Source organism: Colobus angolensis, unplaced genomic scaffold, assembly GCF_000951035.1.
Source record: "Colobus angolensis palliatus isolate OR3802 unplaced genomic scaffold, Cang.pa_1.0 Scaffold126, whole genome shotgun sequence".
NCBI lineage: Eukaryota > Metazoa > Chordata > Mammalia > Primates > Cercopithecidae > Colobus > Colobus angolensis.
Genome location: NW_012113808.1, coordinates 147,480 through 164,783, shown reverse-complemented (window position 1 = coordinate 164,783; position 17,304 = coordinate 147,480). Strand labels below are relative to the sequence as shown.

The following is a 17,304-nucleotide window of genomic DNA, read 5'->3' as shown; positions in this document are numbered from 1 at the left end:
TGGGATGTGCTAGTCATCTGGGTTTGAGCCAAACTAAGACTTGGTGCTGGGGGAAGGGATACCTTCCTTTTAACTCTGGTTCTGACATCCTGAAAAGTCTCAAGATGTTGAAAGGGTCTCGGAATTAATTACTTTGGACATGTGGATGCCCAACACCACCAGTGCAGGCTTGGGTTTAGAGGCTACCAAACTGTCGTCTTCATCCAGAGAATGATTTTTATAAAAAAGATGTTGGAAAATTATAGCCACTGAATAGAACATATGGAAGTCCATGAGAGAAAGAGTGGAGTATTTTAGGCAGGATGGATGAGGTCTGCTTTGACTCTAAAAATAATCTCAATTCAAACTGATATAAGAAAACATTTAAAGTTGATGGTATCCAACAAACCCTAGATTCTTCTGGGAAATTAAATTTTTCTAGGTAGCTCATTAATCTGAGTCTAGATATCGTTGGCATATGAAAAGTCTTGAGACTGCTGAAAGGGTTCAAAAAGGGAAAAAATGTGATGTTTTAGCCTCCAACAAAATAAAAGATAACCTAAAGACATTTGGAGAAAGAAATTAAGATTTAAGATTTTTGCTATTTTTGAAAACCCAAAGAAAAAAACCTGTAGGGTGCGTTTGGAATGTCATGGGAAAATACATGATAAAACCCTCAAATCTCACCGAGAGTTACTTGTCTATTTTTCAAATCTGACTTGCCAGCAAGTATCTATCTGCCTTCAAAGTTTCCCTAAACACTGTCTATTAATGCTAGTAATTAAATTTAGCTTGCAGCTTTGACCTTCATCTCAATGGCCATATCTTTATTCACTGCATCCTATGTGCCAGGCACAGAGCGAAGTCCCTGCTCACATAGAGCTCGTATCCCAGCAGACAGACAATGTGGAAACAAAGGAATAGAAGTACATAGTGTGTCATCTGAGCGGAAGCTGTGGAAGAACATCAAGCGGAGGGAGGGCCAAGGGAGGTTGCTATTTTGAGTGGGTAGTCAGCAAGGCCTTTCCTCCCAGGCAGCGACTGAGCAGAGTCCCGAAGGGTATGAGTGAGCCAAACCACCTGGGGCTACGAAAGTGATGCAGACGGGAGGATTCGGCAAAGGTCTGGAGAAGGCAGGAGGCAGGAGTGATGCAATTATGTTAACTTGTGGTTGCTCTCTGTTGGATTAGCTCCTATCGGTTTTGTAATTAAGTGTGGGTGATGGGCATATGCTTGGAATACGCCATTGCTCACTTTATTTTTGTTCTTTTTCTTCCATTTCCCTCCTTCCCTTCCCTTTCCTTCCTTCCTTCCCTTTTCCCCTGTTTCTTCCTCCCTCCCTCCCTTTCTTCCTTCTCCCTTCTTCTCTCCCTTCTTCCCTCCCTCCCTTTTTTTCTTTTCCATCCCTCCCTGACTTCCTTCCTCCGTTCCTCCCTTCCTCCCTCCCTCCCTCCCTTCCTTCCTTCCTTCTTTCCTCCCTCCCTCCCTCCTTCCCTTCCTCCCTCCCTCCTCCCTTCCTCCCTCCCTCTCTTCTTTGCCTTTCTTTTTCCATTTCTTGCTTTTTGAGCATTATCCTCCAATTACTCTTCATCACCCCTTTTAATTACTTACAAACCCAGAAATCTCTGACCTGGCTGTTCTACGGCCTTCTGATTTTTAGCTGAATAAATGATGATTCCTGGCCATTTCTCTCCCCCTAGGTGTGTATGAGTGAGAAATTCTGCAGCACCCTGAGGAAGAAAGTTAACGATATTGAAACGCAACTACCAGCCTTGCTTGAAGCCAAAATGCATGCCATATCAGGTAACTGGCAGTGTAGGAGATGTTGAAGCCGTCCAACTAAAATAATGACAGCCACCAGCGCACCGTGTTTTGCCCTCGATGAACATTCCACGGTTATTATGTCATTCTCAGACATCTGAAAGCTTTTCTGGGGAGTTTCACTAATGTACACATAATATAGCACAAGTTGTTTATCTGAGTACCGTATTTGGGACTTCCAGTTCCTGTTTCTTGAAGAGTTTAGAGACTGAATGTACTCTGTGTGCCATATGATTCTAGCAGATGTGTATGTAGCATTGTGTATCTGTAAATACTGAATGAGGATTATTGGGTGTGCTCAGACCCTTCCTGTGGGGGAAGGATGGTAGCATGAGACAAATGGATGTCCTCCGTTTAAAAATCTAGTCACAGAAACTTGGCGAATCCCCAAAGGATTATGCTCCCTCTTAGTCTGGCAGTTATTAAGGAATTGATTTTTCCATTAATTAGTAGCTTGAAAACAAGAGTCTCTGAAAACAGTATCTTATCCTATCATTTGAATAGTGCTTTCAAACACTCCTCTGTATTTGTTATTTTACTTTCACAATTGCTGTATTAGGTAGATGGGAGCGAGACTGTGATCCGAATGGACTGATGGGGAGGTTGAGGCCACGGGATGTGTCCTTTGGTTAAGGTCACTCAATTAGCTCAGCAGTGGCTGATCTGGGGCTAAAGTCCAGGCCCTCTCTTGGTGTATTATATACGGATTTTTAACCCAGTTACATAATGACAGCTTCAAAAAGTTCTCTGAGTTTTGTAGGTTGAATGGACCCACAGCTCATCAGCTTCAAAAGAATCATACAAATTTAACGAAAAGGTATAATAATTACATGTGTGGGTTTTAAATGGTATTTTAAGGAGGAATACAATAATTGGCAGCTTCTGCTCCTCAGATCATTAAACAACTAATGTTGGCAGCTAATGAGCAATTTGGTCCCTGGTGCAGTCACGCGTATTATTTACAACCAGTAGAACATGGCAGTGCGAATGTGGGGCTTGGCTCTTAACAGCTTCACATGCCATTTACTTGAAATTATGAGCCCATTTGCTATGAGAAAAAAAAAAGAAGATTGAAAACAATCTTGTTTCTGAGTTAGGGTTTTTGCCTTTCTTAATCAATATATCTTTCCCAGGAATACAGGTGGATGAGTCTGTATTAAGCCCGAGGGAAGAAATGTATAATTCAGGCAGCAGAGATAGCCTCACTCCAATGTGAACAATCTGTCTTCAGACTCCAGGGAAAATGCCTAAGATGGCATATTGCATATGGGGCAGGTTTCCTGTTTTAGCTCTTTGGTCAGCTGAGAAAATTGGTAAGGCCTGATCTGCTGAAGGATGACCTGAATTAACCCTCCTGGTAACTGACCTTTTGACCTCACTATTTTCTGATTGCTCTGTATGCTCTTTGGTGGACGGGCCTTTCAGTCAATGGGTGATACTGGTGATAAGGTGGCCGACATTTTTTTGCAACTCCTGCATATAATGCTATTTCTGTTTCCTCCTATTTCAATACCTTCAGAATGGGCAAACCTTCACTCCATTGGGTAAGATTCTTAAAACCCCTATTGAATGGAGGGGATCTTAAGGGATGTCATTAAGATTCTTAGGGGGTCTTTTGTCTGTCTTCAAGTTTCTATGATTCGCTCTCTTAGATTTATAGACCAAATGATATGGTGTGGCTCTGTGTCCCCACCCAAATCTCATCTCAAATTGTAATCCCCACATTCAAGGGAGGGACCTGGTGGGAGGTGTTTGGACCATGAGGGTGGTTCCCCCATGCTGTTCTCATGATAGTGAGTGAGATCTGATGGTTTAACAAGTGTTTGGTAGTTCTTCCTGCATTCATTCTTCTTGCCACCTTGTGAAGAAGGTGCCTTGCTTTCCCCTTTGCCTTCTGCCATGATTGTAAGTTTCCTGAGGCCTCCCTAGCCATGCAGAACTGTGAGTCAACTAAACCTATTTTCTTTATAAATTACCCAGTCTCAGGTGGTATCTTTATAGTAGTGTGAGAAAGGACTAATACATCCATCCTGATTTTGATCTATGGCCTGAGGCCCTTTCTTAATTTGAGAATTATTTGCCATTTGCAGAGAGCAGGAATAAGAAATTAGTTTCATTTTCAAACCTGGTCAGATCTAGCTCCTTTACATGTAACAGTTTATTCTTTAATTCATCTCTCTTCTCTTGCATTTCGTCACAGGCAGTGACAGGAGATCAGTGGGCACTTCTGTATTCTGCCTGGAAATCTCCTTGGATATATAATTACAATTATTAAGGACTCTTTTTTATATTGCTTCAGTTGGTAACTCAATGACATTTTTGCCACTGCAAGGATTTTTTTTTTCTAGCTTCTGATACGTTTTTCTTACTTTTTTTCATCCTTCACTGAGGCCCGTGAGGCTTCAAAAACAATGCCTTGATTTTAGGATTTTGTTACAACAGCATTCCATATCCAGATACCAAAATCTGTTTTAATTATCTACTGCTGCATAATAAACCATCTCAAGACATTGTGACTTAAAATATTACCAGTTATTTATTTTGCCCATGGAAATACAATTTGAGCAGGGCTTGGCAGGGACAGCTGGGGTGGCTCAACTGGGGTGGCTCCCATATTTGGTGGGAGAATCCACACCAAATATGGTGCATACATATGGTCTGGCTGTTGAGTGCTCTCTCTGTGGGCCTCTCTATAGGCAGCTTGGCTTCCTTACAACGTGGCTGCTAGGTTCCGAGAGTGAGTGTCCCAAGAGAAAGGAAATGGAAATTTCTTATTCTTAAGGTCTGAATTCAGAAACTGGCATGCATCTCTATTAATGTGTAGTAAGTGGCTCCCCAGACTTCATAGTCTGAAACAACAAACCTTTATCTCTCATAGTCTCTGAGAGACAGGAGTCCAGAGTGAATTAGCTGGGTGGCTCTGACTCAGGGTCTCCTAAGGTTGCTGTTAAGACACACTTTGGAGCTGCAGTCATCTAAAGGCTTGGCTGGGGCTGGAAGATCTGCTTCCAAGCTCATGCATGTGTTGTTAACAGACGGCTTCAGTTCCTTGCCACAAGAGTTGTGCCATAGGACCTCTTGCAACATAGCAGCTGATTTCCTCAGAGCCAGTGAAATGAGGGAGAGAGAGCAAGTAAGACAGAAACCACAGTGCCTTGTTAGGACTTAGCCTTCAAAGTCACACAGCATCACTTCTGCTTAGTGAATAGAAGCAAGTCACTAAGTTCAGCCCACAGGGAAGGGGAAGGAAACAGGTTTTACCCCATAGGAGGAGTATTAAAGAATTCGGTGGGCATATTGTTATGACCACTGCAGTGTTACTTCCATTGTGTTTTATTGGTCCAGCATTCCTGGTGCGCTGATTCAAGGGAAGGGCCATTATGACAAGTCTCAGTGAGAGGTGTGTCAAAGAGTTTCAGTGCCATGCTCTAAAAAGTGACACAGTGCTTACTGAGACAGAAGGATTTTGAGAACTAAAGAGCTGGACAGAAAGCTTTTCAGTCAGAGGAAATGGCCTGTTCCATTTATTTACTGAAAAGAAAAATATCATTGAGCATCACGAAGTGCCAGATCTGGTTCTAGGCACTGAGGATGCAGTAGAGAACAGGACAAGATCCCCCTTCCTTTTTTTTTTCACTGCCGCCTTGAATTCCTGGACTCAAGCCATCCTTCCGCCTTAGCCTCTGGAGTCACTGGGATTATAGGCATCCTGGCTCAATGTCTCTTCTTTTTTGATAGCTGTGTTCTCCCGTTGGCCACAGTGGAGTGGAGCTAGATATGCCTGGGCTGAGTGTGGAGGAAAAGCACAACTATTTTTTCAGAAGGAAGAGCAGTATAGATTGGCCCAGGTATAGGATTAGTATTGTGGTAGCTCTTCAAAGTTGGTTAGGACCAGGATACACAGAGCTCTGAATTGTAGGCTAAGGATAAGAGCATTTTAGGGAGCCATTACAATGTTTTAGAGGAGTACTGAATGACTAAAACCAGACTTCAGGAAGCGTGATCCAGCCATGTTGTACACAGAGGGGTGCATGTGGTAAGACCTCGGAAGTCATAGAATTAACTAAGATGTTAGAAATGAACAAAGGAAGAAAAGTAGGCTAGTATAGGAAATCTACTACAGATAGGTAATTATTGATTTTTAGAAGAACCATGATGATATTGATGTATCCAGTTGAGTGTGGTGTAATACACATTAACAAAAGTAATTTAGAAAGCCCATCGTTTCTCTCCCTTTTCGCTGACCTGTACACACCTTAAATGTGTTTTAGTCACCTCTTTTCTTTCCATTCTCTATTTCTGCTTCAATTTTCCTGTTCAGCAGAGAATAGTTTGGTTTAAAGCCAATAGCAAAAGTGGATTCTATTGTTACTGTCCTTCCTAGATATCAGTCAGTTCTCACACTGCTGTAAAGAAATACCTGAGACTGGGTAATTTATAAAGAAAGGAGGTTTAATTGGCTCATGATTCTGCAGATTGTACAGGAAGCATGGCAGCATCTGCTAGGCTTCTGGAGAGGCCTTGGGAAACTTGCAATCATGGCGGAAGGTGAAGGGGAAACCAGCACTTCACATAGCCAGAGCAGGAGGAGGGGGTGGGGGAGGGGCCACACACTTCTAAATAGCCAGACCTTTCGATAACTCACTATCGCAACCACATCACCAAGAGGGATGGGGCTAAATCATTAATGAGAAACCGCCCCTATGATCCAATCACCTTCCATCGGGTCCCACCTCCGGCACTGAGGATTACATTTCTTTTTTTTTTTTTTTTTTTTTGAGACGGAGTCTCGCTCTGTCGCCCAGGCTGGAGTGCAGTGGCCGGATCTCAGCTCACTGCAAGCTCCGCCTCCCGGGTTTACGCCATTCTCCTGCCTCAGCCTCCCGAGTAGCTGGGACTACAGGCGCCCGCCACCTCGCCCGGCTAGTTTTTTTGTATTTTTTAGTACAGACGGGGTTTCACCGTGTTAGCCAGGATGGTCTCGATCTCCTGACCTTGTGATCCGCCCGTCTCGGCCTCCCAAAGTGCTGGGATTACAGGCTTGAGCCACCGCGCCCGGCCGAGGATTCCATTTCAAGGTGAAACTGGGATGGGACACAAATCCACACCATATCACTAGAGAAGGAAAGTACAGCCCTGAGCTCTATGTATACTGGCTTAGAGTGAGAAACTCACCAGGGCAGACAGATTTCTCAGTTTTTGAGTGCAGGGGCCATAGAATTAGTAGAGAGAAACTTGGTCTTTGAAATCTGAGACGTGTGTGTTCAAGTGCAGCTTTGTCATGACTTGGCTGAATGATCTTGAGCAAGTTATTTAACCCTTTCAGGTCTTGTTTGTTCATCTATAAAATGGAGCTAATAATAATATTGCCTGTCACATTAGGTTGTTGTAAGAATTAAGTGAGGTAGTGAATTAGAATAATGTGGTACATCAGTATATTAATACATGAGATAATAAATATACAAATGTGACATCTCTTTCCAAGAGTGAATACATGCTTAGCTAGTGATTGTTAGCCATGCATCTGAGTTGAGGGAGACCCAGCCAGCAGGTGACTCTCTGACCAGGTGACACTCAGTGCTGCGGGTTCCCGGCCAGCGTACCTCTTATTACAAGGCAGCTTTGGCCTCAGTGCTTGTGCACTTTCCTGCCTGGCCAACTAGGCTGGGCCCCTTGTCAATGGGGAGGATTCATTTTTTTGTTTGGTTTTCAGCTCTGAGTTCAAGAGCCTGGGAGACCTGCTGGCTTCTCTCCCAGAGCTGGGCCACATATTTTTAATCTGGGCCCTGGAGGTCTGATCAATGTCCTGGCTGGATCCAGTGCAGTAAGAGAAGCCAAGGAGAGGAGAGTCTTCCGAGGCCTGGAGCAGGTCTGACCTAACTGCCCACTGTAGGAGGTTTGCCCTGGGACAAACTGAGGTCCTGCAGGGTTCAAGGGTGAAAGGCCTCTTCTCCCAAGAGGAAGCCCCAGACCCACCTTGCTCAACTGACTGCCTGGAAAGGAAGTGAGAGCGAAGATCTCAAAAAAGAGCAGCTCCTTAACCTCTGTGCTGCTCTCACTGAACACTCCCGCCCTCTGCCCAGGACTTAATGGCTTTGGCCCTGGGGCAGAGCGAAGGGAAAGCATTGGTGCCCTCTAGGACCGAGAGTGCGGCACTACAGCAAGTGTGTGGTGGGTGGGGCTGACTTGTGCTCTGTGGCTATTACCCATCCCCATCAGAAACCTGGGCCTGTTTCCTTCTCTAGAATGGGCTGAGACTTTCCAAACCACCGACCTGGAGCGATGAGAGTTGGTGTCTTGAGTCCGCATCCACCATCTGCATGCCATGCCTGCCTTCCCACTGCTGGGGGCACTCAACCCTCCTCCAGTTCCCGTGTCTAAGACTTAGCAACAAGCATCCTTCCTGTGTGTTGGACTGTGGGTCTGCATCGTTCTGAGACACACTCCTATGTTGGGCCCTACCTCTATCGGTGCTCATTGACCTGGCGAGTATTGCAGTCCTCATCTGGAACGGGGCCAGCCAAACCCCAGCCACTCCCTTGCCCTGGGACAAAGGCTCAGCCCCTGAGGCCGGGCGAGTAGTCAAGGCTGGCTGTCTGGCTCTCTGATGCCTGGCTGCTCTGATGTTGGCATCCTGCATGCACTTCCAGCTCCAGGCTTGTCCTGCTTGAATTACCCCTTATTATTGATCTGGTCCATCTGTTGAGTCACCCTGAAATTTTTTTCTTCCACTTTGTTTAATGCCTGGCACTGAAAAGACAGCCAGTAGAAGTATTTGTTTTTCAAAAAATGAACCCCTATTGGTTGGTTGCTGATCCCTAGAATCTGTTGTTTTCATACCTCCTTCACTTGTCAGGCTTTTCATCGCCTGCCCTGACTCCAGTGGGTATGTCTGGTTTTAAGCGCCAGTCCTCCTGCTCATCAGATCCATCCTCTGCCAGGTGATTGGAGTTGGCCGATGTTCCAGCTTCTGGATGCTGGAAGCCAGCAGCAGCAGCTGCCTGGGTGACAGCCCCACTGTGTGTTGGCAGGCTTCTCACTCACCTTTTTTAATCAACTGGACCTGGAAATCTCGAAGCTAAACAAACACAGCCCTGCTATTTTGGCGCAAGATGAAGGCCAGTCTTAAGTAGTCTGTACAAGCTGTGAAAAAACTTTTAAAAGAGAATTATATCCAGGGCACCCAAGCTGCTTCCAGATGCCAGAGGCAGCCCTGCATTTTATAATATGCTTGCTGGAATCCCTTTAAAATGGTAGATGTTGGCCATCTTTTTCTTTTTTCTCTGCATTCCCGACAGAAGGACTTCCAGTGTATGGCTCCGGTATTATACCCTGTGTGTTTTGGAGAAGCTCTAAATTTGTGTAGCTGTCAAACTTACTGCATGTTAGGATCATCTGGGGAAATTTAAAAATACTGGTACACAGGCAGCACCAAATTCCTTCCGTCAGAATCTCTAGGCATTGTTCCTGAATATGGGAACCTTCATAAACAGTTTCCAGGTGGTTTTAATGTTCTGTGAGGGCTAGAACCGCTGTACCAGTGAGAGGAGAGCTGGCCTGCCCTGCTCACTTCTGGCAAATGGACTTTTGAGTCACATCTTTGCGCACCCATGTGAAGCTCCAGGCCCAATGTGCACCAATGTGCAGGGTAAGTACCTGCAACTGCAGCCCGGCCTTGGCCTGGAAGCACGTCTTGTGGGATTGCTGATCTCCCCTGGCCTTCTCCTTGTCCTAGAAGATGTGCCTGAGGCTGAGAAGCTTCCTTGTTTAATTCATCTAGCTGTCTGTTCTGAGAGCCCCTAGCTAAACTGAAGTTCCAGTCCCAGAGCAGCTAGCAACCTGCCCTAAGGAGAAATGAAGGGGAGATGGACAAGGTATTTACTGCGTGCCTTTCATAGGATGCTTCTTTTACCTGGAAGGTGCAATGCCTAGTTGTCTGACCTGTGACCAGGGGCTCCTTGCCTGGGAAACTTGTTTATATGTCTTTGTGGCTCTTGCCTTTCCTGTGTTCAGTTTATGCCCACCTGCCCATTGCTCTGGCGCTGGGAGCCCAACCTTGTGCTCTCTTGGGCGTCCCAGGTAAAACCTGGCCAGGGGCATCCCCTGGTTCTTCAGACGGAAGATGCAATATACACCACAGTAGGGAACAAATTCAAAAAGCGTAATTTATGGATCCTGGGCAGGGAGGGCACAGAGAGACGGGAGAGCAGTCCTTTGTCCCTGGGCCACTCCAGATAGGAATGAAGCGTCATGCAGAGAGAGAGAAACAAGACACATGACAACTGGCAGTGTGTATAGGGAGTAGGGTCTGGGTCACTGTAAGTTTTCAGGCAAATGGCCTGAATGTGTGAATGGTCTGTTTAAAGGAAGCAGAGGGGAAACAGGGAGCCCAGTCTGCTAGTCAGGGGAGATGCCTCTAAGTTTTTGTCTCTTGCTGCTGGCTTGAGCCATTGGGTGTGGTTTTCTTCTAATGCCTGGGCAGCTGTCTCATTCCCGTTAGAGCCACCACATGATTCTAATTGCCTTAGAATTTATAGGAACTAGTTGGCAGCCCAACAAGTGGGCTCCTCTGGCCAACGAGGGAGCCTTCCCAGGACAGGCAGAGACCTCTGCCTCGTTATTAGATTGGCCATCTTTGGGTCTCACCTCAGTTTGAATACTTTTTTTTTTTTAATCTCACCTGCCCCCTTGTTATCTATTTCCAAGAAGCAAACAGCTCAAAAAATTTTTTATTTTAAAATAACAATAAGAGGATGTCTCTGATACTCCAAAAGCCTTTTTTTTTTTTTTTAAAGAATGGTTCTATCCAATTTGGCATTTCATTTATAGAGAATAAAAACTATCTATACCCGAAATGTATTCATTGCACACAATTGCATTTGAATGGCAGCTTGAAATCTTCTCTCCTAACTGATGATTTTGGGGAAAATAAGAACATTTAAACAATAAACTAGATTTTCTAGATAAACACAAAATGAGTGAATTTCACACATCAAGTGATGAAAGTAGTTTTTTCCTTAAATTTAGAAACAAGGATTTAAATTTCCATCTTCTGAATGAATATTTGGCACCCAACCAATAAATATATATCATCTTAAATTTTCTTGAAAAAATATCCTTTTCTTGCATAATTAATTTAAAGGAAATTAAATGGACCATGTCAGTTGTCAAGGAAGAATAAGAATTTTGCTTGTTATTAATTTTATTTACAATAGTATTTAAAGGTAACTTTGTAAAATAACCCCAATGATATAATCTAAAATAAAATAGATTGTATTTAAATCACTTTTTTATTATATACCAAGAAAAACTATTGAATGATTAAACATTCTTAAGTGGGTTCTTAACTTTATATGGAACTGGAAAGAGCAGTTCAGATCACAGAGGCGTGGGCACTCACTGTGTTTTAAGTGGTCACTGAAAACACTGATTCAGAACAGCAGGGGCTGGCCCTGTACTGGGGTGGGTGGGGGCTCAAGGCCAGACATACAGAACTCTCCTGTGTCTGCAGCTGCAGGGAAGCAGAAGAAGCAGTGACGATGGTCCAGGAGAGGGCACTTGACATATGGCAGAAAAACAAAATTCAGGATACAGACAGTGGCTGGGAGCGTCAACTCAGTTGCTTTCTTTCTTTACTATTTTCCCTCTTTCTAAAAAAGTCTATGATTTAGATCAGTGACTGGAGGAGGGAGACAAGCGACCCAATAAAGATGTTTTCAAAGATGATGCCCATCCGGTGTGAAAAGCAATGTCTTGACCTACCCAATGAGAATAAGCAAAAGCTGTTATGCAGAGCTTGCTACAGCAAAGGAGTCAGATACCATCACCTGCAATTTGGCAGAGACTCAAAAGTGGGCAGACGAGTGGGAAAGCTTTATAGTGGAAAAAGGTGAAGTCTTCAGATGTGCCTTGATTGGAGGTTATTGATGAGGGGAAGCTGGAGGCGGCTCACTAGAAGCGAACATCCTGTGTGCTTGGTTGCAGGAGCATATTTGGCTTTCTCTGGTGGGTTCTAAGTTGGAATTGGGGACAAAAATTAGGGAAACCATCAGTTATTAATCCAGTCCTGAACATTTTAGGCCAACAGAAGTTATTATTTAACTTCCTGGAGAGTTACTAGACAGCAATTTGGCTTCCAGCAGGTCTGACTTAGAGCAGGCCAGCTTCCGGGGTTGCTTTTTGTAGGTAGGGGTATTGTTTTCTGGGAAAGTTGCTGCACTTTGTGGATCAGAGTTCCACCTTTTGATATGGCCTGGCTGTTGTGTGGTTGTATACTTAGTCTGTCACCAGGCACCAAATTTTCTCAAGCAGTTGGGAAGTTCTGTGTGTCCAGTGTTATCTTCCCCTTGTATTCTATGAAATATGTGGTCATCTGAAATGTTCAATGTGCAAAGCCAGCTGTCGGGCTCTGCTCACAGGAAATGCTTTTGGCTGTCTTAGGAAGTCATGGTGACTGGAAGAAATGCACAGCCCTGACAGAAAATGGCAGATTCTAGCTGAAGGGACCAGGAAGAAGGGGGGTGGGGAGGGGAGCAGTTGGCTGGGGCTTGTTGGCTGCCTCAGTTGCTCTTTGGTTCAGCCAGCCCAAGCTCACAGTGGATATCTTTGACCTCACCAAGGGAAGGCTCTGAAATACAAGGGTAGATCTTGATCTGGCTTAACTGTGCACTTGAGCTTGCAGTTCCTTGAAAGATCTGGTGTCACGTAAGACAAATTATACAGCACTCTACTATTTCTGGAGTTTGATTATTCTCAGCACTGGCTTCATTTCTTTTTTTCCACTAAATAAGTGTAGTTCAAATGTGGATAGGTGAAAGTAGGCAATCTTAGGAGGATCATTACAAACTGAAATGTCCATGGGTTCAGGCAATTGCCAGGTGTGTGAGGGGTACCCCAGGTGAGAGGCCTGAGGACGGGGCAGGTGAAAGGGGCCACGTGGGCACGGGATTCATCCCCCTTGCCATGTGCTCTCTCACTTTAGTGATGATTCCCGTCCAGGTATTAACTAAGTCACGTATTGAAGTGAGGGCAGAAGAACCAAGTTCAAGTTCAGCAACCTTGCATGGTATCCTAGAACTCTGAAACTTGGTGACCTTCACAAGGTCACCTCTGGGTCTAAGTTTTTTAACCGGAAATCAAGGACAATCATTAAGAGACTCCCCTTCCTGGATTGTTGGGAAGATTAAATGAGACAGTCCACGTAATGAGAGCATTGTAATCTCTAAAATTGCACTCTCAAATAATGACCTCAGGTGAAGGAAGAACTGTTCAAAATGCCCCAGGTACTATGAAGTACGGAGGGTAGGTATTTTTTTTAAGGGATGGGGTCTTGCTCTGTTGCTCAGGCTAGAATGCAGTGGTATAATCATGACTCACTGCCACCTCAAGCTCCTGAGCTCAAGTGATCTTCTCACCTCAACCTCCCCAAGTAGCTAGGATTAAAGGTGCATACCACCATGCCTGGCTAATTTTTTAATTTTTCTGTAGAGATGGGGGTCTTGCTATGTTGCCCAGGCTGGTCTCCAACTCCTCAAGCAATCTTCCCATCTTGGCCTCCGAAAGTGCTGTGATTACAGGTATGAGCCACCACACCTGGCTGATGTTTGAATTCAGAGAGGCTAAGTAACCGTTAGAACAGAGTGGGTAAAGTCAGCTTCAGCATATGCCTAGGGATTTAAATTGTGTTATTTGCAGAATAAAATATGTTGACAAGTGCTTTAAAAAACCTATGAGAATACCCAGGTTTCATTCCTTTGTTGAAGAGCAGGCAGGCACAGGTATATTGGGATGCCATAGGTGGCATATTCTTGTCCACACACATCCTTCTGTGGCATTTAGAAAGGGCCCATGAAAGTTATGAAGTTTCAGGTCACAGATCTCTGATGGGACTTTCTTCAGGTATCAGTATTGACTTTCCAAATTTTCATCACTAAGCTCCTGACCAATTTCAGCAATCAGAGAGGTCTGCATCAAGCAAGGTCTGGTCTAAGCCTCATGGGCTTAGATCTGAGGTCAAAATACCTATAAAATTTTAATCAAGGGCATTGTAGCATTTTATCATGGCTTGGGTTTTGATATGAACGATCTCTTTGGGAATTCTCACTCTTTCTGCTCTTTTAAAACGTTTGCTTTTATCACTGTGCGTTTTCCCAAGCCTTATTCCTCAGGATCAAAGAAAGGGCCCAGGCTTTAATTAATGATCTCTCCTATGTTTTACCAAGGGCGCTGGTCTCTAGAGCTTGCAATGGGTTGCAAGGGATTAGGGGGTGTATTTCCAGCAAAACTTTTGTACCGGCACTCACTCCATATATGTAGTCTCTTCAAATTTGGTTTTGGAGATCTTTTTCTTCTGACTGTTCACAGGAGGAAATGGCACGCTGTGGCATATTCTGCCTGGTGTCTGTGGAGGCATACTTGGTGCCCATCCCACTTTTTATTAACTCTCTTGGTTGAAAACACAGCCCAGAAGACATGTTGGGACTTCTTAAGCACAGCCTAAGGCGGAACGTTGGAAAGTACAACATTGTACACGTGGCCGCCCTGCCCCAACACAGTCACACCTCCGTGCTGGTCCTCCCGCGAGCTCCCCAGGGCGTGGGGTCCCTTGAGGTTCTTTGTGGCACGCGGTATGGGGCTCGATCCTCAGCTTCCTTGACTTGGCCGTTGTTCAGGATGGAAATTACCGATCCAGGAAGTTTTATTTGTGTTACTGTTTACAACTTGAAGCTCATGGAAGTGCGGTCTGGTCTCCTTTGGACTTTGCGGGTTTTTCCTAAACGGGTCCAACCCAGCAGCTTGGCATTTGGGGCACGGTTGTTTTGAAGCAACTTCCGTGTGAGTTTAGTCTCACTTCCTACCCCCTGCCCATTGCTGTCTAACCAGGGTTCCTATTTCTTCTTTTGGGACTCTTATATTCTTCCCCCCTGAAATCTGCCTCAGTCTGTCCTGGAATCATCTCTCTTCTCCTCTGACCTCTTCTAGTGTTTGCTTTTTCTTTGGAAGGCACCCTATCCTCTTTATTTTGTGGTAACTTCCTGGAGAGCAGGAGCAGTACTTGTTCTCTTTTGTGTTCGCCATATTGCTTAAAACAGTGAGAGACAAACGCATGAGTCTCAGTATGGTCTTTATAAAATCATGGCGTTGGAAACTATGGACTTCAGTGACAGATGATATGTGCTAGGCTTCAGAATGCCCTTAAGGTGGGAAAACGTTTTGTATCATTTTCAACATCGGTATCAGTTTGAAATCTGCCTACTAAGTAACAATAAAGAAGTTAGCAACATAATTTATGCTTAAGAGGAGGGGTTCTGGGGTGATGTTCCAGCTGGAAACTTGTCCTATGGTTTACTGCACTGTGATCTTCAGCAAGATATTTTAGTTCTCCAGATTTCCGTTTTCCCAGCTGTAAAAAGAGATAACAATATGAATTTCAGTGAACATAAAAAGCACCCGTTATTTTACATATTACAAAGAAAGAAACATTGCTGTCAATTAAACAATAACAGTGCTTTCTATGGTTTAGAATTTTTATCTTATACTTACGGATATAGCTCTTTTAGATGTATTTAGGCTTTTGAAAAATCACATATCACCCATTAAAAAGGAAAATAAATTGGTTAAGGTTTTCCTAGGCATCTTCTTGTTCAGTCTGAGTCTTCTGCAGCACATTTGGACTCAAAGTTGTCGAAGTTCGTGTTTCCCCAAACATCATCATCCTCTGAACCCCTGAAGTTGCTGGGAGGCAACTTTTTCTCCCCCAAGAATAAACTGTTTTCTGTAGGATGGTCTGCCAAACTGCTAATACCTTTCCTCAAGTTTTGAATGCTGGTGCTTTCCCAGTCTTACAAATCCACATCAACATAAGATTTTCAGGCAACAGCCAGTATGCAGATGGTCCTAAAATAGTTTGTACATTGAAACACCAGGGGGTTGCAGATGGTCAGCCAGGTCCGGGAAAACAATCCAGTTATAACCACTGCATCCTGTTTCTTCCTGGCTGATGGCGATTGTAGGGCACATCCCTGTTTCAGAGATGTTAAAATGTAAAATAATAATAATGATAGTAATAATAATATGAGCTATAACCTATTTCCTAAAGTTGTGATGACATTCAAAGGTGAGAAAGTTTGTAGCTATTTTTGTGATTGTGGTTACTATAAATTCTTAGAAAACATAGTGGGGTTTTCTAACACTAATTTGTGGGGCACTCATTAATGTTATATATTTAGTAGTTTGTTGTTCAGTGTTCATACTTTAAAATTTCCTAATTTTTCCTCTTTTTAATTGAGGTATGGTTTACATTCAATGAAATGCACAGGTCTTAAGTGTTTACAGATCTTGAATTTTGACACCTGTGTTACAGACAGCCCTATCAAGAGATAGAACATTTTCATCACTCAAGAAACAACACCCTGTATTGTCCCAGTCATCACCATCCCCACTTTATTCTGATACCTTCTACCATGGATTAATTTTGCCTGTTCTAAAACTTAATGGAATCATGTGGCACTACTCTTTTGCATCTTTTGTAAAGACACACACATGTTGGCAGGGCGCGGTGGCTCATGCCTGTAATCCCAGCACTTTGGGAGGCCAAGGTGGGTGGATCACGAGGTCTGAAGTTTGAGACCAGCCTGGCTAACATGGTGAAACCCTGTCGCTACTAAAAAGTACAAAAATTAGCTGGGCGTGGTGGTGGACACTTGTAATCCCAGCTATCTGGGAGGCTGAGGCAGGAGAATCGTTTGAAACCAGAAGGCGGAGGTTGCAATGAGCTGAGGTTGCACCACTGCACTCCAGCCTGGGCAACAAGAGCAAAACTCCATCTAAAAAAAAAAAAAAAAAAAAAAACCCAACAACACATACATGTTGCTGCAGGCATGAAGGGTTTGTTTCTTTTTATTGCTGAGTAGTCTTTCATTGCATAGCTCTATTGTTCTTTTTGCATTTTCCTGCTAATGCACATTTAGGTTGCTTCCAGTTTGGGACTGGCTCTCAGGCATAAAGACACTATGAACATTTATTTGAGTGCAAATATTTTTTGTATTTTGTGTAAATGTCTAGAAGTAGAATTGTTGGATTAAAGGGTAGGTATACATTTAACCCTATGAGAAACTGGCAGAACTTTTCTTGAAGGGACCATTTTACATGTATGAGAGTTCCAGTTGCTCCATACCCTTGTGAATGTTGACATTTTTAGTCGAGTTAATTTGGAACATTTGAGTGGGCTTGTAGTGGAATCATTATGGTTTTAATTTTTCTTTTCTTAATGATTAATGATGTCAAATGCTTTTTCATATGCTTATTGGCCATTTGTGTGTCTTACTTTGTAAAATGGCTTTTAAGTAATTTGCCTGGTTTTTTTTTGTTTTTTTTTTTTGAGACGAAGTCTTGCTTTGTCGCCCAGGCTGGAGTGCAGTGGCGCGATCTCAGCTCACTGCAAGCTCTGCCTCCCAGGTTCACGCCATTCTCCTGCCTCAGCCTCCCGAGCAGCTGGGACTACAG

The 17,304-nt window shown here is 43.9% G+C and overlaps 1 protein-coding gene across 1 annotated transcript in view; it reads left to right on the top strand.

The window, feature by feature from the left end:
* LOC105505467 (disrupted in schizophrenia 1 protein) overlaps window positions 1-17,304 on the top strand; it is a 263,501-nt gene that overhangs the window by 112,575 nt on the left and 133,622 nt on the right. The window contains exon 8 of the mRNA XM_011933299.1: window positions 1,680-1,782. Within this exon, the coding sequence (XP_011788689.1) occupies window positions 1,680-1,782 (103 nt within the window). The remainder of the gene's footprint in view (window positions 1-1,679; window positions 1,783-17,304) is intronic.